The 27,659-nt window shown below is 42.9% G+C and overlaps 1 protein-coding gene across 2 annotated transcripts in view; it reads right to left on the bottom strand.

Annotated features, from left to right (window-relative positions):
* The window catches only part of LOC106482279 (S-adenosyl-L-methionine-dependent tRNA 4-demethylwyosine synthase TYW1), a 115,791-nt gene that overhangs the window by 23,704 nt on the left and 64,428 nt on the right, over positions 1-27,659 (bottom strand). For both annotated transcript variants that reach the window (XM_067309616.1, XM_067309617.1), the window contains exon 14: positions 8,674-8,784. In XM_067309616.1, the coding sequence (XP_067165717.1) occupies positions 8,674-8,784 (111 nt within the window). The remainder of the gene's footprint in view (positions 1-8,673; positions 8,785-27,659) is intronic.

Genomic DNA, 27,659 nt, shown 5'->3' with positions numbered 1-27,659 from the left:
GATTAATTCACATGCACAAATCAATGAAAATCAGCTTAGCAGTGCACAGAATGAAAGCACATCAGCTTTCAACTTCCCCAGCTTCTTAAAACTTGAGTTAATTAACAGTGCTGATACCACTTATAAAACGTGAACAGTTGATTAGGGCGGTCATGTTATATTTTTCAGTAATATATGAAGACAGTTATTAAGACATCGACTATTAAAAAAGGAAACCATTCTATTGTACACCACAGTTCCTATATTAACTTCTCTGCAGCAGAAACATCAATGATGCTGCCTCTTAATTAGTTTTTAATATGGGTGTTTTTAGCATACTAATTATGCTATGCGGCTTTTGACAAATACCTTGAAACGAAGAGGCCTTTTGAAAAGCATCTCAAATATTCTTGGTTATGCTGGTAAGAAGCCAGAGCAACTGCACCGAGCACGTTTTGGATTTACATGCTGCCGAAACGGAGCTGAACGTTCACAACTGTATTTAAGCAACGTCTTGTGCCAAGATAATTATCACTGGGGTGAGCGAGACGCACGAGAAGCCCGGGACGCCTGCTGCTCGGCACATTTCTTCCACTGAGATCTGGCTCCTCGCCGGAAATCTCAGCAGCCACCAATCACTGTAATCCGCAGGGTTATGAAGGAAGATTACTAGGGAACTAAATATGACAGAGCTTTGTTTCTTTCCTCGGATAAACTCCAGGCTTCCCAACTTAATTACGGAACAAGAGAATTTTCTTAACTTCTAGCCCACAAATTATAAATCTGTTAAATTGAGGCCTGTGCAAAATAACAGAAGAACAAAGTGCGGTCCAAGTGCTTCCGATAACTGCTGAGTGACGGAGCCACTGTGCAAAAATTGGGGCAGTCTTGACTAAAGACAAAACAAAAACTGCCTCAAATGACATGTTGATAGATCACACTCCCTGCAATAAAAATGCTTATTACTTGGGTATCAGTATCTTCTAAATTATATACACAAGCTCTCATGCATGTCTGCTCTTCACTGGAATGGGTTTGGGCTCAATGGTTGTATTTTAACAGTTATTTTCAAGTTGATTTAACAAAGGACATCAGTTTGTTTGTGTTAGATCTGAAAGGCAGGAATGGAAATGTTTAGTTATACAGCAAAACCACAATATTTAACACAAGCTCTCCAGCTACGACACACATGGCCATATCTGTGCTGCAACTGCTCATAAACCTTCAGCGACTTCCTTGAAGTCGAAGGATCTCTTTATATAAAGGCTAAACTCTGAGATGCTGGTCACAAAGTTTCACTCCAGCTTTTTAAAATGGACTACGTAGATACCAAAAGAGAAATGCCTACTCTTAAATCACTCAAATCCCTGCTCCTTATGCCCTGGAAAGGGAGAATGCAAAGAGGGAGCAGGAAGTAGGAGACTTCAAGCTAGACGGTGACTTGCTTTGCTGCAACCCACTCCCACAGTGCTTCAGTTTCCTCATCAGCAAAACAGGAAAAATGGTGCTAGCTGCCTTCCTTGGCAAGAAAGCACTCAGAGCCATGGACAGAAAGCATTTCCCTAACAGTTTTTAATTACAGACTTTGTTAACTGAGCCCAGCAACATCAGGATTGGGCCATCACATATAACCAGTCTCTATACACTCTTCATGTGCTACAGCTTCCTTGGTCATATCCAAAAGTCTCATAAGTCTAATGCCATTTCCACGGCTTATGCTTCCCACTTATTTCGGATACTAACCTCTGCTGAAACATGAAAATAGATGAGACTAATGTATTTTAGCCTGGATTTTCATGAGGCTTGCATTTGCACCCAAGCCTGGAGCTGGACTAGAAAAATTCTTCCCCAGTTTCAGAAACACACTCGTATCAAAACACAGGTTTGACTTAAAGACTGAATTTTCAACAAAACTATGTGGCAGGTTCACTTGAAAATTCAAGATTCAATCATTCACCTATGTTTTTAAGTGAAACTTGTTATCAAGACTTACTATGCACTCAGAGGTAAGTGCATGAAAAACCCCACCAATGTCAAGCAGAAGTCCTCAGGCACATTTATCTGTCACCTTTAGCTAGACCTTGACCCCTCCCTTTGGTCTGAGGATCAACAGAAAGAGCCAACTGGTTCCCTGTCTCTTGTCACCCAGCTGTTAGTAATTAGAAGAGCTGATTTCAGCAGAGGCTGCTCAGAAGCCAGCCCAAAGCAGCCGCGGCCATGTGCAGCCTCACACTGCAGCCCAGGGGCATCAGGATCTCTCCAGGCATATCCAGACCGCTTTGGGTGATGGATTGCCATGCAGACCTCCAGCAGGCCTGGGGAGATGGGGAGGTTGTGGAGCCTGCGTGTAGCCCTGCGCAGTCCTGCTGCAGCCCATGCACTACCTATGTGGCCACGCTGGACCATCAGTTCCTTGTGCTTTGTTCACACAACGGGCGGTCATGCCCTTGGACCCATAGCTCGCCGTTTAGAGAAAATGGCAAGCAGACAATGTTTCTTCAGGCATGAAAATTATGCATTGCTTGGATTTATTTTATAGCAGTTGCCGGTACAGGTGATTTTTACTTTCATCTTCTCTTCATCTAAATGCAGACTGGAATGGCATCAAGAGTTTGAATAGCTTTTTGACAGGTGGGGGCAATGGCAATTGCTGCATGTAATTAAAAACTCATTAAAGCATAGCTCATTTTCGTCTTTATTTTAAGCACTTAAATAATCTTACTGTTTAATATGACAAGGCTGAACAGACTGGGACAGATACTTCCCTCTGGTCCTTGCTTCCAGACATTCACTTGGTCATTTTAATTTCATAGCAAAGCCTCAGACACCAAGAGCAGGAACCGTACTTCCAAAATGTCCTTCCTAGCTCTGCCTGACACCAAGCCTATACATTAACCATGCGCTCAGTGCTAGGGTGCTGAGCTGGAGCCAGAACTACAGAACAATCATCAGGGACAAGTGGCTTCAAGTAGTCAAAAACCTGATTTGATGACAGCTTTAGGTAATTCTACACATTGTCGCAAAGGTCATCTCTGCCAAAGTCCTGCCTTCAAACAGCACCATGGTCTGAACAGCCCTTGAGCAAATGACAAACTGGGCTGGCATTTCCTAGGATGAAAAGGATGGAGAGAAACAGCAAGGCTTTGCTCGGGCAGGAAGCCGCGCTGACGTTCAGACAGCTGCAAAATAAAGCTTCACTTTAGCAAATACAGAGCCTTGTCCCAGGGGAGCTTCATTTCACTTGCAGCACTCTCACTGAAACAACTGGACCATTCCTACCAGTGCAGAGGTAGGTCCAAAATCCAGGACCAGGTTTGCAAGGCTGTGCGCTTCATCTCCATGCTTACGTGCACGCGGTCTTAAAGCTATTGATGGCATGGAGAGAAGGCATGAACACAGCCACAGTTAAAGCAGGCAAGCGTACCCGGCTGCTCTGTCGTCCATCTACGATGATAAAAGGTCTATAGTGGATTTTTATGCGCTCGCATTAAAAGTTAGTGCGTTTCAGAGAATGTGAACCTGCAGCACACTCCACTTTCATATTTTTGAATGAATTCTTTAAGACTCAATCACATTTCACTTCAAAATACTTCAGCTCTTTTGGTTTAGGAAGAAATACAAATGGCAAAACACTGGGTGTTAACAGAAACCTCTGGCTTTTTTAAACAAAAACAGGGTAATGATTTTAAATAAAAATGAGGTCGCTGCTAAAAGATGAATTGCATGTTCGAGATGTTAATAAAATATATGAATCAATTTTGTATAACTGATAGTGACACTATGGCACTAAAACTGAGATTAATGCAATAAATAAAATTGATGGGTATTTAGTAACCACAAGACTGATCCTTCCTTTACTTGGGTTTTACACAAGGGTAACCAATGCTAATTTCTATTGGCTTAAATAAGAGAATAGGGTCCCACAGAGTTATATTGCTGTAAGACACTCATGTAAATGAGAACAAGTATTAAGCTCTGCAAGAATCCAAATCTCTACCCACTCCACACCATGAGCCTCTCTGGAGCACCAGGGGATTAGCTACATTCATTTTAAATGAATGTCATTTATCTCAAGTATTTAACCAGGAAATCCTGCTGAGATGAGCCTCATTTTCTAGCAGATGCTTTGAAGTATCTATCTTTTAATATTGTTTGTTTATTCGCTTTAAGCAGGACCAGGTCATAACCTATCATGCTGAGGTTCTGAAGGGGAAAAAAAAAAAAAAAAAAAAAAAAAAAAAGATAAGCCCTACTCAGATGCCAAATATGTTCTTCAATATTCTTCATTCTCAGAGGAACACAAGAAATTCTGTTTGATCGAAAAAGACGAAGCCTTTTGGGGAAAATTCCCATGTCACAAACGCTGTGTGAACAACAGTGAAATACTGTGGCTGGACTAAAGGATAGTTATACACTGGCAAGAGCTTTTGGCCAAGGGCAGACTAATAAACAAACGAGTGCACATACAGGAATATGGTGCAGCAATAATGAGTCCTAGATTGAACACACCTCAACCCCGCCTGTCTTCCTTTGGGTGAGAAGACCTTACTTTGTGTACTGCTATGCCAAGCACCACTAATACCACTGCAAGATTGTATTCTGGGGGGCTGAGCAGGGTGGGTTTATGTGCATTTTGCTGGCTGCACTGCGGGGTGCTGGGGGGGGAAAGCAGGTTTCCAGGAGGTGCTCCCACCTGCCTGTACCTGTGGGATTGTATCTCAAGGCTCCTGAAGATGATCACAGATTTCACTGACGTATAGTGGTTTCTTTCCAGCAGTCGGTATTCTCTGCCATGCAGAGGGATCCAATCACCCTTTTATTCCAGAGCAGCCAAACATCCCAAGGAGAGAGATCACAGCTCTTTGCTTCACCCCTAGGCGCACAAGCAGTGAAGCTGTTTGAAGCAATCTTGAATCCACTCTGCTCAACAGAGCAGCTCAGAGGTTTGCAAGACGCCTCTGCAACCACCGCAGTGGCTGCAAGCCTCAGTAATCCTGCCGTAAGAGAGGGCTGATCTTGCGAACAGGGCGTTGGACAAGAACTTTGCAAACCCGGATTAAAAAAGACCATGTGAAAATAAGCTGTCTCCAGAGAACACAGCTGAAGGCACAGGAGGGTAACCTACTAATTTAGCTATTTCACACAGGGGCACCAAGGTACGGGTTTGAGTGCAGGCACAACAACAATGCCAACACCACCAACAGGGATGGTCGTACAGCGACAACAAAAAAAATCGCCCACTAGTCAATCAACATTTAAAAGGAAGACAGCAAAGCGAGGAAGCCATCCTTAAGACACAGGCACTCCGTCAGCCTCCTCTGTTGGTATTTTGCTGGAGTGTCGTTACCCTGCAGCGACACAACTGTTTATTATCCATTTTGGAACATGACGCTTATCCCTTCTGGCCAAGAAAAAAAAAGGGGAAAAATTAGTTCCACTCTTGAGGTAAGAAACCATATAATCCACTCGCATTTTAAAGACACATAGACAGTGAAGCAAGGGGGGAAAACTATTGTGCTTCCCTACCGAGCCAAATCTTCCGCACTTTAGAAATGCTGCTCTTTAGCGGAAACCTGCAGATGAAACTATGCGAAACAAATAAGGCCACTGACTGGGCTAATACTATATTTAGTGTGAGCTACTTTTCCTCTGCAGAGCACTAAGTGCCCACCTTTTGGTACATTACACTTGCTCCAAAGAGGCAAAGATGAAAGGAAGCTTTGTTTAAAAATAAAAAAATAAAAAATCTCAGCCCCAAATAAAAATATCAGATATAAAAATCTGCCAGCAAAGCCTTTCGTGCCTCATTAACACCAATTTAGGGCCTGTTTAAACACAATCAAGTGTCAAACAAATTCTCTGCTCCAGAAAAGCCATCAGAAAGTCTCCTGATATGTTAAAGGAATGGGAATACCATTCAAACCTCCACGTGCCAGCAGGACCTTTGGGATGCACCATTTGTTTCAGACAGCGGAAAAATGAGTCCAGTCCTCACCATGCATGGGCATTGCCGGCAGTGCTGTTGGTCACGGTGCACATCATACTTCAAGTCCTGTCTCCAAAACAAATATAATGGGACAGCACAATGCTACTTAAAAGCTCAGACAATTAAAAGGAAAAATGGAGGCTATTTCAGCATATGCTGAAGAACAAGGTCTAGCCAGCTTGCTGACAGGTTATTTCTGCTGGTGAATATGCAGAACAATTAGTCTGTTTTATTGTACTCAACTGCTTTTTGTCACGCGGGGCTTAGTATCAGCCTTACCTATAGCTGCGAGAGCAACCATCTCCCCCCCTTCCACCAGGATGCCAATTAAGAGCAAACTGCACAAAACATCGTTGGGACCCTGGAAGTACACAAATTGTGATGAAGTTGTGAAACACCATCCTGTGGTTCTTAATGAGAGCTGTAACCGAGCAAGGAAATAAGACGCTTTCCCCATTACTTTCAGCCTAAGTACAGCAGCTAGCAGACGAGGGAAATATATGCTGCCTCCATCCTAAAAGCCTTAAATCTGAGTTCCCCTGTGTCCCCGAGTACTGTGCTTGGGATTTTAAAGACCAGCAACTTTCTGCATAACAACTTCAGAGGGCTTTTGTGGCCATGGTGTAGGTACAACATTGAGCTTTTTAATGAGGAAAAAACCGAGGTGCAAGGTGCTCTCTCTCCCTTACTGCACAGGAGAAAGACACGAGCTGGCATCCCATGAGACCCAGGCCAGGAAGATAAAGTTGTGCAAGTGCTGCAAAACACAAATAAGTATCTGCTGGAATACTGCTTAATGTATGACATTTACATCAAAGCATCCTGCTTGCACATCTAAATAAGTAACATTAAACAGCACAAACTTTTTTTTAAGCAGACAGCAAACAAACTTACACCAGTCCAAGACAGGTCCCAAATCCACGCAACCCCCGTGCCCTTCTGCCTTCCTTATCATGCAACCCCACCGAATCGCTGGTGCAGCCTAGTGTTGGCAGGTTAATGAGTGAACCAGCGTTCCTAGACTGAACCCTCAGCTGCATTACCGCGCTATGTGGTTTTCGGGAATGTCACGTGGCCCCTCTCTGCCTCCATTCATATGTTTGCAAGCAGGGTGAAATACTGTGCATCCCTCACTGAGAAGAAGCCCTTGCTGAACCAAGATCTGAAAAGCACTTTGAAGCACACACCGAGTGCAGAGAAAACATTTGCGCCCACAGTGTGGGCAGGAGACCACCTCGAAGGTCTTTTCCTCATCTAGTTCCTTGACAGTCCAAGCCACAACTTTGCTTGGGAAAAAGTCATTGGGAGAGCCGAGCTCCAAATTGCCCTGAAACCACAACTGTGAGGCTGAATTCTTCCTCAGGCGAAGGAAACCGGCAGCCCTCTGCCTTGCAGAGGAAAGATGTTTGCTCTGGAGAGTGCTCAGGGGAATCTGCGCTCAGAAGTATTGATGAACTTATACCTGATTCATTTTACCAGTTAAAGTCTCTACACATGACAGAGCAGTCTAAGTAGCACGTATATTGACAACTTCATATTCCACGCTGGCGTGCACGCTCATCCGTGCTTCTTCTTGCACACGGCAACGAAGGATCCTGTACCACCAGTCTGCAATAAGACAGTTAGGAGATGCAAGGCAGAAAGGGCTCCAAAGGAGCAGTCCTCCTGCTACATTTTACCTGAGGAATATAAATGTCTCTAAAACACAGTGTAAAATTGAGGTTCTTTCCCAAAACCGTACTTAAAATCTTGTTTTGTATTAAGCTATCCATTTCAGGAGCACATTCGGAGCAAAAGAGAACACTCAATACTGACAATATCAAAACCTGTGGGTTTTGTTTCATAAGGAAATTTCAGCACACTCCAGGTTTTTCCTTCAAAGCAGCAATAAATAAAGGTTTAACAAAAAAAAAAAAAAAAGAGAGAGACAGAGAGAGAGAGAGAAAGAGAAAGAAAGAAAAGAGAAAGGAAAGTCTAGAAGTAATAAAGCTGGAAAAATACTTACCTGAGGTAAATGGGTTGGTTTGCAGGGAAGTTGCTGGACCAAAACGCTGCTAATGATTCTTTACAGAACATGTTGTAATTTGTCCTTTTTACATTCTCCATACACCAAATTGATTAATCCCAAGATAAAGCACCTCCTGCCCTACTGTATCGCACATGCTTCTCTCAGTAGCTCTTTTTACAGGGTTAGGCCTCATTTCCCAGAGGGTAATATTTACTCTGGTTTTGCACAGCCTGATAAACACCATGTGAGCAAGCCAGACATTATCACCTCTTTCTCCTGGCAAAATTGGAAGCCAGGATGGGAAGAATAATACCACAAGCTACCAGCTTGCCCCAAAATATTTTGTTTAAAATGTTTTTTGACATAAAAAGAAAGTCTAAAATTATTTATCTGTCTCTGTTTTCATGAGAAATACAAAAAAAGACCAGAGGGTTATGGTTCTGTTGGGCAGAAATTGATGTCTCCTGCTACAAAGCTTGTCTTGCATAACTATGAAGACTATTCCAAGTGCACATAAAAGATAGTAGAAATCTGGTTGCCACACTTTAAGAACAAGAAACAAGTTCCTTATACATCACTGGAATCTTTGGAAGAACTGTGCTTGCTCATATAACCTTAAGATACTATGTATGGGAAAACAGAGAGAAGAAAATAAAATACTGCTTGGAAAAAAATATATATATAGTTCTGTGCAGCTCACCTTGACCTCGATGAAGTCTGGTTTACCGAGGGAAACCAGTTCAGCGTAAGCTTTGAGTTCATCCACGTTCCAAGCTTTCACCAGTGTCAGCCTATATACGGTGCGCTGTTGCTGAAAGAGAGGAAAAATGGCACTAGTGACACATTCCATGATGCTCCGGCCTTCCATACGCAGTTTCAAACAGCAAAAAAATTCATTAATTCATTCCCAAGAAACCAAACGCCACCTCACTTGTTCTTTCCAAAAAGCTATCGGCAAAACCCGTGAGCTGAGCCAACTTTTGCTCTAGAATGACCTTATCTTCTCTCTCCATATCCCAAGCAATCAATGCTTTTTTATAGGAGCATTTAACTTAATGGGAAAATAACCAGCAAGTTTATTTCGCTTTGATTTGCTTCCCCAGGCATAAAATCTCACCATTAGTTGCTATACAGATATTTCATTTCCTCCAGATGGATCATCTGGCATTGGTCATTTTTGGACAGGATGAGCCAGAATAGACAGACCATTGTCCACCCCAGTCTGACAAGTCTTGCAGCACATTAGGTACAATATAGCAGGGAAGAAGGCTCTCTTGTGATCAGTTATGCCAAACGTTTTAGTGGAAGCAAAAAGTGACAATTAAAATCACAACCAAGAAACATCCGAATTGCTCCGCTTATGAGCCAGCCTATAAAGACCGTGGCGCAAGCCATTAGGAATCAACGTGCATTAGCCGTAGCGTTAACGACTACAAGAGCAGCATCCACCCATCATTACCTGCCCTATTCCTGCTTAACCGTCCGCAGCAGGGCAGCACCACTCCGGCTGCATTTCCACCTCCCGGTATCTCTTGACAAACCTGTTATTTCCAATCGACTGCAGAAGACAAGCTAGCTGAGCACTGCAGCTTCTCACTGCACTGGTGCAGCTCCTAGGATGCCCAGACTTTACTTATTTCTGTGTACAGCTCCAGACAGCACTCTGAAAATGTCTTTCTTTGGAGTTATTCCCAATTTTTTCCCCTCTCGGGGCAGCTCCCTGAAGCAGTTACGGGCAACAAAAGGACTTCTGCCACCTCGAAGTCTGTAAGACACTTGGCCATGGGACAGATCCAGGCTCGGCTGCTTGCATCTGCTCGTTTCCATTTTCCCCCCACCGCCTCCCTTCACCTTCCAGAGACTGGCAAAGCAAAGCGTTATTTACAGAGCAATCTTCTGGCAAAATGGTTTTTTGAATTAACTCATTTTACTTCCTGGGCACAGAGCAGACTGTAAAATGTGACACGAGTATCAGTTTACTTCGAGCGAAAAGAGTACCGTAACACATCCACGGCGACCTAAGACTTGGCGTAGAGCCTAGCGCCAGCCGCGAAGGCCAACATTTCACAGCAGCAGCAAGGACCGAAAGCAAATTCTTCTGCTCCAAAAAAGTTCAGGCCTTTACTTGAACTAAGAGAGTCTCCTTTACCTACGAACCGCAACAGGTCTATGGCGCAAGACTGCACCACTTTTAATGCCGTCTGCGGTACGCACGCGCTCTGCTCAGTTCATTACGTTTTTTCAAAGCCCGAAAAAAGGTAATAATGGTACCAGATACTGTACTGAACTTCCCATCACTAAAGCTCAGACTGTTACGCACTGCGATTACGTTATCTCTGATACCGCTCCACTGGCTAGAGGCAAAGCAGGGACCAAACCCGGCACCTGTTTAAAAGTTCACCCTATTACCCTTCCCCAGATAAAAGGGGGTCCCAGTACTAATCCCAAATCTAGCCATACTTTAATTCTTTAGGTGCCTCTAAACTACATGCTATATTAAGGGATTTTTGTGCTCTGTGAGAGAAAACAACAAAAACAACACCTAATGGTCACTTACTAAAACAACATATTTTCCCATTTTTCACAGCAAAACTATTTTCTATACCGGTTTTCTATGGACATTCAAGATTATTTGCGAAAAAATAGCTGGAAGACAAACAGATAAAAACAAAAGGTGCACCTCCTTCCTCCAGTTAACCTCTGAAAATGGCAAGGGACTGATCTGTAGGGTGTTTGAATATGTAGAAAAGACTGAAACAAATTTATGTAGAAACGTTCCCAATGTACTTAGCGTCCTATTAGCTGCTGTCTTAAGAACCTAAAGCATCAGGTAAGCCTGCAAAATCTTCCAGGAGATAAACATGAGTGAGGATTTGATGCCTACAAAGATTATGAGTTAAGGGGAAAAAAAAAAGTTAATTGTGGAGCTTCTTAAAAAAAAAAAGTGTCTGTAGAATGACTAACATTAAAGAATTAATGAGAGAATGATTATTAAGGGCCAAATATGACATACATGAAAACTGCTGGTCTTTGCTTGATATTCAGTTTTTAAACACATTACGCTTAGGAATGAGAGACTGAGGCTGTTATGATTTCAACGAACTGGCAGAAGAAAAGTTCAGGCCAAGAGACAGTCGGGTATGAAATCAACAGTTAATTATTAAATAGAAAAAACAATGGAGGAACTAATAAAAATAAATGTACCCTCTACCATATAACAGGGAAAGAAAAAAACAGAGGGAAAATATCTAACGAGAAAAAAAACTCAGATATGTGCATGCCTGTCAATCGTGTGAAGTGATTAGATACCCAATTAATCGAGAAATGTCTCCCCAAAGGTCAACTCCGAGTGGTAAACAAATGCAGGCAGCTTCAAGGTAGCAGTAAATAAACTCACGACGTTTAAAAACAGCCCTTACCAAAGCCTTTGATTCAGACACATTCAACATGTCCAGTCCCCAGCCACTGCATTTGGAAAAAGATCTTGCAATCAGCAGAGTGGCAGTGCAACATGAAATGGAGCCTCCAGGAGCATTTTTTTCAGCGGGCTAGTTGCGTGTCAAAATTAAGAGCAGATTTCTGAATTTCTGTGTTGTGCCCAGAAAACGTAACTTGGCAATGTGCACACAGCAACTGGGAAAAAAATCCTGGCGTGTTAAAGCCAGCAAGAGCAACATTTCCACTGCTGGTTGAATAAACTCCGGCAGCAGAGGCTATCAAAATCTAAAGATGAATCAGCAAGCCAGCCTCTCGCGAGCTTCAGAGCAATGTCAGGATGGCACACGGTAAAGGAAGAACCAACAGAAACGGCCAGTGCTAGCAGGTGGGTACGTGATTATCTCTCCCTTCACCGAGGACAGACCCTGGACCTTAATGACATGGAGAACTAAAACACAAGAAATCCATTTGTGGGAGATGGGAAGAAAGAGTCTTGCAAAATCTGCTTGATCTTCATACAACAGATGCTCCCTGTTTGGAGACTTTGAACACAACACACGGTAATAAGAGACTGACTGGGCAGACACTGGTCTCAGGTGCTGGCATTAAGGATAATAAATATCAATATATGTATGGAAAGTGCCTGTAGGGATAATGAAAAAAAATAAAATAAATAAATTTAGAACTAGCTAAACTGTCAAGTGGAACAATAGTTTTGCATATCACCTCTGCTTAGAAACCATGACCAGACCTTTTGGGTCAATGAAGTGCCGGCAGTTCAGGAGGGCATTTGCTACCCTGAAGGACCCAGGTGTGATGAGCCTCCCAAGTCACTTATTGTACTGCCACACTGCTTGAAGGAAGCTTAGAAAATGCCACCGAGCATTCTTGGAAACTTGAGTTCCTTGATACGATCTCAAAACAAACAAAAAAGAGATAGAAAACATTTTCGAAAGGCTCCTAAGCGCCCACGCATAGCAATGGAAAATGAAAAGCAATCTTAGTCGGCATCAAAAATTAAGGTCAACTGATGGGAGGAAGATATTTCTGGGAGTGAGACTGATTTTGGGGGGGACATGCTGGTTCACCTCTCTGCCAGTGGGATGGAGAAATGTGCAGAACGCACTCACGCCCCGTCAGGGATCCACACTGGAGGGGACTGCCAGCAGCTCAGAAGTGAGCCGCTCCAGGCCACAAATAATTCACTATACTCAAAGGAAATAAGATAATTTACATGAGTTAAGTTTACTAGAGAAATCACGTTTACTCGCCAAAATGCAATGGAAATGATGCATTAAAAAAAAATCCTAGCTTGTCCTACTAAAACATGGGTGAAATAAGATTGCAAAGACGACCAAACCAGGTTAGAAAAAGGAAACAAATACACTCTCTGTTCTTATTAGCCAATACGCAGCCCCGCACTTATGGCCATCATCAGGACTTCTCTCCTGGAGCTGTTTCTCCAGCAGGCAGCACAAGAGGACGGTGCCATGCTTGCTGTTGCCCGTGTGGTTCAGTTCTCTGCTGAAGCCAAGGATGGGGCTCCCATGGTGTTTGGGAACGCGGGGCTGACCCTAGGGAACCCAGCACCCCTTGGGATCCCAGGCGCAGGACAGTAGCCTCAAGCATTTGTCAAATTTTTATGCATGCCTTAGTGGAGCATTTCTCAAACCGCGGCTGCCACATCCAAAGCAGATGGGGAAAGTTCAAAGAAAGGCACAAAATATTAACAGCAACCAGCTTAGCTATTCTGTTTCCCAGTGGCTGTCACCGATAAGGAGAGAGGTTGCAATGTCAATGTTAGCTACTTCTAACTAGGAGCAGAGGGATGTGGACATAGGCAGACACAACCAAAGAGAGAATTGTTCCACCAAAAATCTTATGCAAAAATACAAAAATTTGCAAAAAATCCTACTTTGGCAGAGGCTATCCACGTCACTTGTCATCTTGCAAGTCAGGATGAGTCGAGACACCTTTCTGCTCAGCACCTCAGTGCCTGCAAACGTTAGCATTAAAGGTTGACCATCTCACTTCTTCCCTCTCCCATCTCAAAAATGGTTCTTAGGGGCTTCCTCCCTTAGTCACTCCATGTACTTTGTACTTTTAACTCTAACAGCTTGCTAACTCTCCCACTTAAAACCAGGGTGAAGCCTGCAAACACATTTGTTGCAAAATTTTTATACTCATTCCACAGTGAGGCTAAACATAAATGCCACCAAAAAAAAAAAAAAAAAAAAGGTTTGAAGATCAGGCTGACAGGCTGAACTCAGTAGGAATACTGGTCAGGGCCAAGTAAATCCAGCACTGCAAGAACAGTTTTGTGAAGGGGATGAAATGTTATATGTTTTTGTCACATTTTCTAATTCACATTAGGTAAAATACATAAGCGTGCATTTTCTCATACAGTAATAAAGGTCTGTATGGAAGAGCTGTTGTTTCCCTCCCATTTAAATCTCAGTTATAATACTCTCAAAACTACATCCTAGTTCATTTTAGAAGTCTAACTTTAAAGTTCAAGTGATTCATAAAACTAAAACTGCTAAAGCATATTATTAGAGGGTTTTTTTCCCCCGAAAGGACAGCATTAACTGACAATTAATAACTACAGTCAGTATATATTATCCATCACTTCAACAACTGAACTATCACAAAAAATAATATTAGCTACTCATCATTGGTGGTGAAAGAAGCACGTAAAGAAAACTAGAATATTGCCCACAAGTATACAGAAAAAAGTTACCAAGAATCAGAAATTAATACTGCAACCGAAGTAACATCTTTCCAGAAGGCAACATCTTTCAAGCATCTTCCGAGCAGAGAGAAAAGCCACTTTAAAAAAGTGGTATAAATGACAGATCAAAATGACTCAAGGCCTAATACTGCAAAGTGTTATATACAAGTAATCCTTACAGACTGCTGGCAGTACAAATACACAATCCTGTTTATTAATGTATTATTTGTATTTGGTTGTACAATAGGGCCCCAGGAGATCCTGTTATAAGCACTGAAAAAACAAGAGATAAGAGCTTAAACCCTGAGAATTTAATGATCCAAAACATCAGGGTATAAAAACCCAACAGTAATGCTCTACACCCCACGTTTCCAGGGAAAGCAACCATTATTTCAATTCAGACAGTCATCAGAATAACATTAGTGTAAAAGAAGTTAATATTATAACAAATCCTTCAAATGGATGAAAGTTGAAGGTGTGGAACTAAACACATTTTACATCTAAAAACTCTTTATGCAAGCGATCGGTCTTCCAGGAACCAGCAGTACACAGAGGAGCACCAACCGACGTTGCCGGTGGAACCCCTGCAATGGTTTGACAGTGTCTGAAGCAACCTGCCCATCTTCTAACTGAGGATTGCCTACAGAGACAGAGCTCATGTTGCAGATAGATTTCTGGGAGGACCATACATGCCGCCCATCAGGTGACAAAAGAAAACAAGAGATGCAAAAGCAAGCAAGAGAAGATGACCTTGCAGCAAAGAACGCCGACAGCATCCTGGGCTGCATTAGGACGAGCGTTGCCAGCAGGTAAAGGGAGGTGATCCTTCTCCTCTACTCAGCCCTGGTGAGGCCACGTCTGGAATGCTGTCTCCAGTGCTGGGCTCCCCAGTACAAGAGAGACGTAGGTGCACTGCAGCAAGTCCAGTGAAGGGCCACAAAGATGATGTAGGGACTGGAGCATCTCATATGCGGAGAGGCCGAGAGAGCTGGGACTATTCAGCCTGGAGAAGAGAAGGCTCAGGGGGATCCTACTCGTGTATAAATACCTGATGAGAGAGAATAAAGCAGATCGAGCCAGACTCTTCTTTCAGTGGTGCCCAGTGACAGGACAAGAGGCCCTGGGCACAATCTGAGATACAGGAAATTACATTTAAACATAAGGAAAAAACACAACAGATACAAGAAAAAATCCCCCTTCTCTACTATGACGGTTAATGAGCACTGGAACAGGTTGCCCAGAGAGGCTGCGGAGTCTCCATCCTTGCAGACATTCAAAACCCAGCTGGACATGGCACTGAGCAACCTGTTCTAGTTGACCCTGCTTTGACCAGGAGGATTGGACCAGATATCTCCAGAGGTCCTTCCAAACTCAACTATTCTGGGATTGCATGTTTAGGACCCCGCTATTTGCTACAGCAATACAATAACAGATTTTTCTGAAGTCCCTTTAGCAGGAGAATCAAGGGCAGCATGCAGATCACCTCTATGCAAACCTCCACGATGCATGACTAAAAGCAGCACCTTTTAAAGAACGTTCCCTTGGATCAGGCTAATATCCACACAAACCAAGAATTCAGGATGGCGAGAGAAAGTGCATTCTGCAGCCAAAGAGCCTAATTACAGTGGGAGTGGGAGGGGGAGCCCTTCCTCCCACCAGGTTATAATCAAGGGAGATTAGATAACCAGCAATTCAGGCCTTAATGAAGAACTGGGAGAGCGCAGAAATGAGCAGTCAAGTACACTAAAGCAAATCTATTCAAGGCTGGGGAAGTCAGAATAACTTTTAAAGTAATACAAAAAAAAGCACAGAGTTCATCAGAGCGGTTATATGCTACAAAGTCTACAGACCTATGACATAAGCCACACTCAAAATGGGATGCATTTTCAGTATAATGCAACCTGGTATTCTGAGCACCAAGTGATTACACTAATCTAGCCTGGACAAAATGAGAGCACTCATCAGCAATTTGCAGCCTTTTACTGATCAAGATTGTGGCTGAAGAACGTGCTCTACAAAGAGATGATCTCAGAAACAGAATAACTGACTGTTAAAGGATTATTATTTTTTCAGTTATGAACACTCAAAAGCCTAATGAATTTTTCCGGCCAGCACCACTTTGGCTGCACTCCAGACAAAAAAAACAGAGGAGCCAATCTCTCTGTGGGACCCTAGCAGAACATCCCATTATACTTCTTGACACTTCTGCTCTGACTTGCAACTGAAGGGTAGGGGAGAAGTGATCTCGCTTTCTGTAGCTACAAAGCACAGCACAAAACTGTCATGTTGCTGCAGGTCACAGCATATTTGCATACCCTGGAGCACTAAGGGGAGAGGAGTCTGACACTGCTGAAAAATTCTGCAACCTCTGAGGAACTAAGTAACATCATTGTTGGGTTCTTCTGGTACCCACGTGTGCTCTGTGCTCCAGAAAGCAGCATAGTGGCAGGACCACCCTTTCTTTGCCAGAAAATCTTCTCTCAGTGCCCTGACATTCAGTGGTCAGCAATGCTTCTACTCTTGCCCTCAAATCAGTTGACCCTGGAGATGATGCTACGATGAGAAGAGTGAAAGGAATTTCTGTAAGGGAAAGCCCGTGCCAATATAGCAGAAAGCAACACAGGCTCAGTCCTAACACATGTTGGAAGTAAAAAGAACATCTCTAAGAGCTGCCAAAATAACAAGGAGCACCAGGAAGAGCCTGTGCTGCTGGTTAAAGACAGTTAGCATCAGATACTGCAACTTCTTCATGTTCAGAGATGTGCATTCAAGCTACGGCACAGCACTCAGGAGCAAAGTCAAAGGGATGACGGTGTCCTTCTGTGATCCTGTCCAATTTTGAAGAATTTCTCCCTAATTCTCATCCCACAACCTCAGTTATAAAAGTTAGCTAACAGGAGGCCTCTGCCTGCAAAGGAAACTGAGCACACAGTTAGAAATCAAACAATTTTGTAAGAAAACTCCTGCCTCCCCAGATCTTGGCTCAGGTTATCACAACAGGCTTCTCTAAAACATAGCAAGTGTGGTTTCTTTGGGATTGTATGTTAGTCCATTAAATGCACATTATTATAGAATGTTGACCAAGAAATATTTTTAAAAAAAGGAAAACAAATACACTGAGAACCCCTTTTGACACACATCACACTACAACCTGTTCCCTCAGGTCTTTCAAACCTTATTCTGTGGAGGATACATAAACCATGCCAGTGTTGGCAGCATGCTCAAGAAAGAGATATTGATCTTTCTCTCTCATTGCATTTTGAAGTCTGTGCCACAACTGTCAAGCTTTTACAATGGGTCTCAAAAGCACCAGAAAATAGGGGCCACTGTGGACTTCTGTGCCATTAAGAATATTTCAGACAAAAGAATGGAAGAATCATCTTGGTGAAAAGGAACATTTTCCTTTTAGACGACTCCTGTTGAAATCATTCCAAAGTATCTCAAAAAGCATTGCATCCCTTGAATGCCAAAACAGGCACAAGAAAAAGAAAAAGCAGGATTGGGGTGGGGCAGGGGGAAGGAGGATATTTAAGATAAAATATTTCATTAACTGTATCTAAGATCCTGGTCTCTCACTCAACAGACAGAAATCTTCCGTCCAGCAGGAGAGGGCTTTGTGCCCTGGTCCCAGCAATGGGATCAGAGGACTGTCTCCCTGCTAGAGCTCTAATTCACAATGGGCCCAGTGGATGGGGTTGCCGGCTCCTTTTCTTCATCCTCTGCGGGATGATTGAGACTCCAGGGAATCAACTGATGAGTTGTCAGGCTACTGCACAGCATACAGATCCCTGGAAGCTCACGCTAAAACGCAACGCTAGACGCTGCCACGGTTCAACAGCAGATTCGTGAGAGGCCAAGTCATCCGCATGCCCAGAGCGGGCCGCATGGCAGCGGGGCAACCTTGGCAGCTGCCCAGGCTCTGCCGAGCCTGGGCAAGAAGCAGAGCCCTCGTAGAGGCACATGTTATAATTGACATTCATGGTGGCACTCACCACAGGCAGCAGAACCTACCACTGGTTTCGATTTTCCTTCAAAACTATCCTAAAATGTTCCCAGTCCTAAAATATTTGCAAATGAGCATCTTCTGTGTGCGTGTATTTTTGCCTCTGGCTAAATCTCAAAGCCAAACCACCTCAAGCTCTCAGGTAAAGCCCACGAGGAGATACTGCTCTCCTGCTATCCACTGTCCCATAATATGTTAATGAAGGTTTCACATGTCAGTTTGACAAAGTACTCCCTTCTTGCTTCAATAACCAAGAGGGATTTGGGCTTCTTTTTTTAATCATTACTTTTTAATTCCCTTCTCTTCAACATTCATCTTTTTCTAGATCAAATATAATTATTTTTCATAAAACATCCCAGGTCTAATCTCAGGAGGAAGAGGGAGGGGTGAATACGTCAACCGTGCTGAAAGGAACAGTTGCTGGCTTGAGGGTTTTATACTGGTTTGGCTGGAGGCAGGGGGAGCATCTCCCTTCCACCGGGTGGGTCAGGAAGGAGGCAGAAACAAGCTTGGGCCACACAGGACCGTAAAAGCAATAGCGATGCCTTGAGTTTGTCCCCAGGCCCCCTGCGATTTCATTGGGACTTATGGACACTCAGGGTGGCCCAGTTATTTGTCACCTTGCACCCTGACAATGCATTCTCAAACCAGAGCTTGCCCTGCCTTGCAACACAGAGCTGTATTTCGAGGAAATCTGAAGCACACAAGACCTTCATGTATCAGGCCTTGGCACTCGTTAACAGTCTCCAGAAGGTTCAAGGCAGCTATTTTGCCTGTTTTATTGGAAGGCTGGGCCAAACATACAACGAGGGCAATGACTACACAGACTTCCTCCTCTAAACCGTGCACCGGGGTCTAACAAGATCCTTACTTTGAATGTGTCACTGGAACTTGCTTCTTTAACAAAGCACAAGACTTCACTCATGAGCCAGTAAAGGAGTCCCATCGTTTGGAAGTAATAAACACAACAAAAGCTACCAGATTTCCATGCACTAACTTAAAGCCAAATATTCTGAATATTCATGTCCTTCCTGAGATATAAATAAAAGAGTTTAATTACTAGAAAATGACATCTCATTCACAGATTCCTCAAAATAAATCCATATTTTGCAACTGATGAAACTCAAGTAACAAAGACAATACTGTCAATAGAAACGCTGCTTTGCTTGAAGTGGAGAAAGCAGTCTTACGGGAGAAGAAACTATTGTGCTGGTTCTAACTGAAAATTTTCTTTCCTTCATCCAATTTCACAGATCCTCCGCAGGTATTAGATGATGAATAGGAAGCCACTTCAAAAGCCAACTTTTTAAGTTTCATTAATACTTCTTATTCCCTTCAACAAAAGGCTCGACTTGCAAACTGGCTTCATGACACATTTTCAGAACTTCTAAGCTGGCAGCGACCAGCTCTGATCAAGACACAGAACAGCCTCAATTTCGAAATGCGTGTGCAGTCTTGAGGACCAGCGCGCTGCCGGGGCTCTTGGCAGGCTGCTCGTTCTAAACGTGGCAGCAGTAGGCGAGCTGACCTTTTGGAGTGACAACCTCTCTGAAGAGAGAAGCAGTACTTTCCAAAGACTCCATTTCAATTCCCTTATTCAGGTTATGTAACACCTTACTAAGCGAGCAATTCCTGAATAAAGACATCAAAGCAATTTTCACACTTGAAAATTGCTTGTCACAGGGATCCGATCAGAAAAAAAATAAACCCTGCAGTCAAGCAGCTATTCACCATATTCAATAGCATGCATCTTCACACATGAAGCCCCCACGAAGGATAGAAGATCCAAAACACAGCAAAAGCAAGTTTCAAATGCCAATATATCCCCAAAAAATCATGACTTTCCAAACCCTTCTGGTTCAGCCTTGGAGGCAGAGTTTTGGAAAAAGGACTGCAGGTTCAGAGTGTTTAAGAGAACACTCCCGCCTCTCCCAAATTCAAAGCTGCTGAGCCTTCAGGCTCCCCAAGACTTTGCAAATGAGCTGTGGCACCCATCATGCTCCAGGAGAACATCATCAGAAAAAGACACAGTGCCCTTGAAAAGATGACAGACTAATCTCTTCTTTTGGCAACCAGGACCCTCCCCCTTAAATAAAGGGCTCCTTCCTTTCTGGCATATTTAGCACTATGTAACGAACTCGAGCACTGGAGAGACGTTCTCCTAAAAGTCACATTGCAAACATTTGAGCAAATTCTGCTGGGCAGATTTGCACAGCGGAGGATTTTTTTTTTTTTTTTCCCCTTCAAAGATTAACTCGGCACAGAGCACAAAAGTTTTCAGTTTTCTTTCTTCTGGCTAATACAGTCACTAAAGCAAAAAAAAATGAATAGGTTATGATGCGTAGGTATCTACTAAAAACATACATTGTTCAAGCATATGCTATTAATATACCAGTTTAAAGCAAGTTGCGGCTTTGTCTTCGTTGCTAAAAAAAAGTCCATTTTACCACAGGATAATTAACACATGTTAGCTACTTGCCTGTAAAACCAGAGCAAAGCTCAGAGCTTCGATTTTACTGCTAGAAAAGTAGGAGAGCTCCCTTTGCTCAACCACAGCACTTGCCTTGAGATCAGCACCAAAGCACGTAGTTTTTCCCGCCTGGGATTTTACAGCAAGACAGTTGTTCCCATGTTTCTCACCCCCCTGGGCAGGGGGAGAAACCACCAACCTAACAACAATGCTCTTTTTAAAGCGGTGCACAAAGACACTGCATTGAATCAAGTGAGAAAATTCAAATTCTAATGTCAAAGAAAGTCAGAGAGGTTTTTTTTGTTGTTGTTGTTTTTGTTTTGTTTTAAATCAGATCAACATTTCTTGGCTGGTCCTGCATATCATCTCTTGGCACCTGGACCTCAAAGTCATCCACTGGGGACAGAGGCCAAACAGCAAAGCAGATTGTAAAAATGCTTTCAGTTTTAATAAGCTTTACAGAGACAGTTTTGTTTTCTTACACAAGTATTTTTATTCTGAGGTGTCAAGTTTGAAAGGCAAAAAATATTCCGTTTTCTTCTACAGCCTTGAAAGTAAAAGTAGAAAAATCCACATAATAATCACAAAAATATGAAAATTGGGCTTCTCTACTTTGCACCAGTCTTTTTAAAATAGAACTCAGTTAACATAACTGTTCTCATATACAAAATCAGCTTTTACTGGCCAGCTTTGAAATTCTGCATTGAAATAAAAAGAAAATCCCATAGTGAGACAAACACATCAGTACTAACTCCCAATCCAGATTTTTAAACCAGAAGAGCCTATAAGCCTGTGAGTAGTCCTCCTGATGTACTAAGCGCTAGCGTTAAGTGATCCAGATTGGAAATCTGGGGGGGGGGGGGGGGGGGGGGGGGGGTGTCACACGACTTACCTTCCTAAACCAGCATCCTAAGTCACGTCCCTCTCTCTAACTCATTCTTCCTGTACTCTCTATCTATTGCTTGTAATCTATTTTATTGCTTTACACTTCAGCGGTAATTTATCAGTTTGTTTAATTAAAAGTCTCTAGAAATAAAAGTGTATAACAATGTCTTTGTTCTAAGACCTGAAAAAATGTTTTTCTTCAGTAAATACAGGACCATGACTGCTCCTTATCCATTTTCCACAGACACTCATTCTTAATATATTTACTCTTGTAAATCATCACAAACAATATTCTGTTGATTTATTTCTTTCTTTTGTATTTCTAGGGTAGTTTCAGGGAATTATCATGTAAAACGTATACTCTGGGGGGGGGGGGGAATCCAATACAACATAGCTTAAAATAAAAGAATAGCATTATAACAGACCATATCAAATCATCAGCAAAAACACCCTTCAAGTTTACTATTAAACGGACCACATAGCCTGACAATATTTCAACTCCTTTTGAGAAGCAGAGTATGCTTAACACTAAACAAAGATGGAAAAAACATTAGAACAAACCTGGTAGTGTTCCCACTGAGCCCTGCCCAAAAAAGTTGTTACCACCAAAGACCAGGGCTCAAACGTGAGCTGGAAGAGAACTCATGGGCAATACCCAAAACCACCTTCATAGCCCTTAACGAGGATAAAACACTTCAGCAATGCTTTCAGTTTGTGCTCAAGTCCCACTGACTTTGAAAAAACTTAAAACACAAGCTTGACAAGAGACACTGTTGTGAAGGCTCCCAAATATAGGCACGAACCGGACCTTTCCTTCACAGGCATCTTCTGATTAAACGCAGCAGCAGTCCCTGGGGTCAAAGGCAGCAGCTGCCAGAGCAGCGGGGAACCGCGATGCAGGCAAGAAGTGACGAGCGCTTGGTCCGACTCCGGCTGCCACCGCTAGACACAAAGCCATAATCAGCACGGGAGCTCAGCCAGTTCTCATTCACACTAGCCGTCAGCCAACCTGGACAGCCCCTCAATTCCCAATCCCACCTGTATAACAGCTCCTTCATCCAATGTGGAAAAATCCAGGAGAATAACTGACTTGCTTTGATCTGCTGTTGCCACCAAATACATGATTTTTATTTAAGTTGAGCAGGCATTTCTGCTTTCTTCTGGACCAATGCTGTGTGTTAGATCACATGATGGGGTAGATACACTTGGGTCTGGTCATGTGCAGGGAAGAGAAGAGGGCACTCATGCCCAGTTTCAACCTGGGGAACAGCTGAGACCACCCTTGGGGACTTCCCAAAGACACCTTTCATTTCCCACTCCCCCCCCACAAAAGGCGGCACACAGCTTAGCTTCAACTCCATGCTGTGACATCCCTCTAGCTCCATGACCCAATGTGTCAGGCGTGGCTGCTTGGCCAAAGATCAGGTCAGCCTGTTACACCTTGTGCGTGGTGGTCACGGAGAAGGATCATTTCAAATGCTTCACTTAATGATGCACAACTGTAACCCTGGCAGTGTAAGGAAGTCAAGGGAAGGACACTATGACTATTGAATAATAATAAAATAAATAAAAATAAATAAAAATAAAAAAAGCAAAACTGGCCTTGAATAATAATGTGCAAAATATCTCAACACACAGATTGGGGAATTTACTATTCAAGAAAAAACTTGAATGGCATTAAACCATGCCAAGAGGTAAAGAAAAAGGAGGAATAAGATCAGTTTAAAAATGGAGTCTAACTTTAGCCAAACACTTCTGGCTAAAGGATAAACTGAACATTCACCAAAATCTCTTCCTTGGATCCAGTGGAGGAACCCAATCTCCCCCACAGCAGCTGCCACGTGTTCAGTATTTTTAAGTCATCACAGCAGTTCTTTATACATCTAGCCAAAGATTTGGATGCCTCACTATGGACTTCTGTAGCTGGAAGTCTCAGCCAGGAAAACAACATCCTACTTAAATTTTGCAGGGCTTTACAAGACTATTCCTCAAAATCCGTGGTTTTTGCTCAGCAACTGGGGATACAGGAAGGAAGAATAAACAGCACTTTAATGATCTTAGAGTAATGATGGCTTAAGTGAGCAACTGCAGGTTAATGAAAAATAAAGACATCATGCCTGTAAGGTGAAAGATAATTCATGATTTGATAAAATGTCAGCACTGGCGCAGGTATAATTCACAGAAGGCAGCAGCCAGTAATGCAGACATGATGCATGTGTGACTAATGGCACAACACACCAGCAGACTGAATGCCGGCCCGGGCTCAAGCCTGGGAAAAAGCTTTTGTATTTAATAGAATAAACTGACACTCGCTATCTTGGGAAACAACAAGCCAGCAATACAACTTCAAGAGTAAAATGATGAAAGCAGAGATTAGTCTGCCATAAAAGCGTAATTACCTTATTAAAAATCATTCTCGCACTCTGTGAAGCAAGGGATTTATAAATATTTTTCTTCTGGGTTTTGTCCAAATTGCCTAAAAATAGAATTAAAAGCCCCACCATGATTTGCTGAAAATCCTGCCTATTTAACCAAGAACAACAAATGAAAAATCTGAAATAAAATCTCTCTTATCGATTAAGCAATTCTTGCAAGGCAACTTGCTCTTGTAAAACCTTAATTCGAACAGTTATAATCTAAAGTAATAAACATTATATAAAAGTAAATAGGCTTTAAACATTTTAACAGCCATCCTGTTAAACAGCAGAGCTCCAGCGAGCACGCTGGGGATTGAGACACGCTCCTGCACGGTGCCGACGGCAGAGCTTGAGCCATGCCAGGAGGCACCGCAGCACAGGAGGAAATCCATGCCTGCTCCAGCTGGGTACCCACAGGAGCAACGCTCCCCGCAGACAAGTTTGTGCAAGCAGGCTCTGAACTGCAACTGGATGATGCTCTGCAACGCACAACGTGCTAGGAGATCCAGAGATTAACCCTGCTGCAAAATAGCAGTTTGCCAGTGGCTGCCTTGAAACTCTTGAGCAGGCAGTGGTACTTCATCTCTTCAACCCCTGCCCCACAAAACATTTTAATCTGCTGAAGAAGATAACCTTCCTGGCTGCTCCAGTCCCACAACCTAGCATAAGTCACCACCACGGTGCACTAAGAGTCTGGAGAGAAGAAAGGATAGCAGCTAACAAGGCAAAAATCACTTCTGCTCACGGAGGAGCTGCCGGTATGTTTCTACGTGGCACTCCAGTTCCTTCGCAGCCACACGAAGATGCATCCAGCAAGCCATTCAAGGTCACAGCCTCTCCTGTCTCCACATGCTGAAAACCATTGTAAGATCTCTTGCATGTCCCAAGTCCATAGGGTGGCCACCACAGATTGCACCCCAATCATGACTGTTCATAGCTACTGGGGGGGAAGTCCTTGTGTTAGACCAGCTCTAAGGAGGACAATCGTGTGCACTAGCGAGGTTCTTCCCAGCCTCACTCCTGTGTTTTAAAATACAGTGACACAGGCATGAACTAACTGGATATCTCTTAAAGTTACCAGATGGGACACTGTCTTGAACCATTAGGCAGATCATGAGAGCTTTCATTTGCCACCATGTAGCATTCTGGTGTCTCCAGCCTTACTCAAAGCGTAATATTGCTACATCAGCTTCACAAGTCAATTCTCCACATATGATTGTGGCAGAAGCAATGAATGAAAATAAAGTAATTAGAACAGGACCAGAAGAATTTGCTCAATGCAACTGGGGCTGGGTGGAGGAGGAAAGAGAGTGAATGCATTAATGCAAATTGTGGAAGCAATCCAAAGTCATGGCAAGAATCAGGGCTGGCATCAGAGCTTAACTGCACAGTTGTATTCTTGCAGAACAGACTGACAGTAACTGGCTTCACAAATCTGTCTGAATGCAAGAACTCAGGCATGAGGCGTTGTGCGTTGCTACTGATGAGCGCCATCGCCTCACCTTGTTTTACTGAGGCACACGTTCATTTGTTAAATTACCCACCTTCCACAGAGGGGTGTATCTGCCCCTCTGGCATCCTAAACACAAATGGTGGCTTTTTACTTGGGCGACTGTCCAGCATGGCTGGAGTCTTTGGCAGGAACATTTCCCAGCTAGCGCTGGACAACAAAGATAACTATGTTATACAGTCTTTACAATCTGTAAAAGAGTCTGAGTCTGTAAAGGCTATAGTCTATAACAGAATAAGAACTTACCAAAATCTTGCACATTTCAAAGTTATATGTTAGCCTGATACACGTATTTAACAAGTACGTTGCTTTTTAAAAATCGTAGCAAAGGATTTAGCAAAGTAGCAAGTGTCTCTGGATGCACAGTCTAACTTCTGCTCCCACTAGGGGAACCTGCCTTCTGAGGTACATATTTAACACCTGAAACTCTGACATCTCAAATTAAAGCTTTTTAAAACTGAGACCTAGTCCCTACCAAAAGCATCCTCCTATTTTTGCAGAAAGCTGGACTTTTCAGAAGAGCCCTAAGGGAGACAAAGCTCAAGGCTGTGAAGCAAATTTCAACACACCAAGCCAGAAGGAGACAAGTGCAACAAAACCAAGACGCACACATTTACAGAACTGTAAACAGTTGCATTAGCGTTCTGGATCATCAACTCTAATTCCAGGGCACATCACTACCCAGATTCTTTAAGCTTTTCTTTTTTATGAAGTAGCGAAAATCTCTTTTTAGAGCTAAATAATTAGAGGAGATTGCTTACAGTGCCTCTAATATCAATTCCTCCAAACAGATTTATGAGTAGCCAAGCACTCCTCTGGGATTAGAAGGGGAAATCCCAAAACTACTCAGCACAGTAATCAGTGCTGTCTGAAGAGAAAATTAAAAAGGTTTAAAATTATTATTATTATTATTATTTTAATTTACACACATTTTTTGTTTTTAGTCATTTCGGGCTAGGAAAAAAAAAAATAGGGTAAGGTGTACCCAAACCAAATAACAGGATGCATAAAACACCTAGGCATTCATCTTGGAGACTTCCTTCTGCATCATCCATGGATTACTTCTTAACTAGAAGAAAAAGGCTGGGATGAGGAGGGAAGAGCAGGGAGGATGGAGAAGTGGAGGAAGAAAAAGAAAAGATGAAAAGCAAATTGAAGAAAAAGACACTTACAGGATTAGGAAATGGGGAAAGAAGAAAGAAATATAACTACAAAGAATAGAAATGATGGGGAAATAGGCAAAGCACGGTAAAAATAGTCCAGCTTGAGAGCATTGTTTGCAATTCTGCTCATTTAAGCTGCTGTCCCTCTCGGATCCATCTCACGGCAGTTGTCAAATCTGTAGGCTGTTTGCACAATTCAGCTCCGGGCAGCCAAGGCTGAACCATAAAACCCCCTTCTGCTTCTAGCAGGAGAGGCACCACTGAGTCACCTGACACACACCGCGCTGCACTCCACGCAGGCCATACAGTGCTGAACAGATTTTAGTCTGTGCTGTGAACTTTTGAAAATACATTGGTACAAAATTAATGAACACTGTTCTAGGAAAAAGCAATGGGAAACAGTCCACTCCAGTCCTTAAAGCTTTGCTGTCCTCCATATTGCAGAACCAAATTGGCTCATGTTACTGTTAAAGAATTGACTAATGCACGTAGAAATGGCTGACCGCTTTTGAGAAAAGCTGAGTTTACCTATCACAAAAGGTCTTAGTTGCATGAAAATTAAAAGTAAATCACCTTTGATTTGCCAATTTGTTTGGACCTTTGGTCACTGTTTCTAATTACCAGATTCCTGTATTTGAGCATGTAGAAGAGAATAAATCCCACAACTTTATTTGAAGGACACACCAGCAATTTAGCGGCTTCATAAAAGGCTCTGAATACATGTGGTGTAAATCCCGCATTTCTTATCTTGGCAAATCTAAGAGCAGTTTTGTCCAAGGAGAAAATGCAGGACTTGGCAATCAAGCTCACAACTTGCAAGTCAACAAGGCTCCAGATGGGTTACTCCAGCTTCTTCAGCAGCTGCTATGGTAACAAAGGCTGTTGCGCATGGTTGGAGAGTTCACAGATCACCCCACTGATCAGAACCGTCATTTACATCTAGCAGCAAGCGTTCAAAGTTATAAATACCCAACTCAACACCAGCTCCCTTTGTACTTCTAAGGATGGAGAGCCTTACAAGGGAAAAAGGCCAAGGCACGAACATGGAAAAGAAATCACTGATTTGCGT

This window comes from Apteryx mantelli, chromosome 22, assembly GCF_036417845.1.
Source record: "Apteryx mantelli isolate bAptMan1 chromosome 22, bAptMan1.hap1, whole genome shotgun sequence".
Lineage (NCBI taxonomy): Eukaryota > Metazoa > Chordata > Aves > Apterygiformes > Apterygidae > Apteryx > Apteryx mantelli.
Note: the sequence above shows the minus strand (reverse complement) of the source record. Positions and strands in the feature narration are given on the sequence as shown.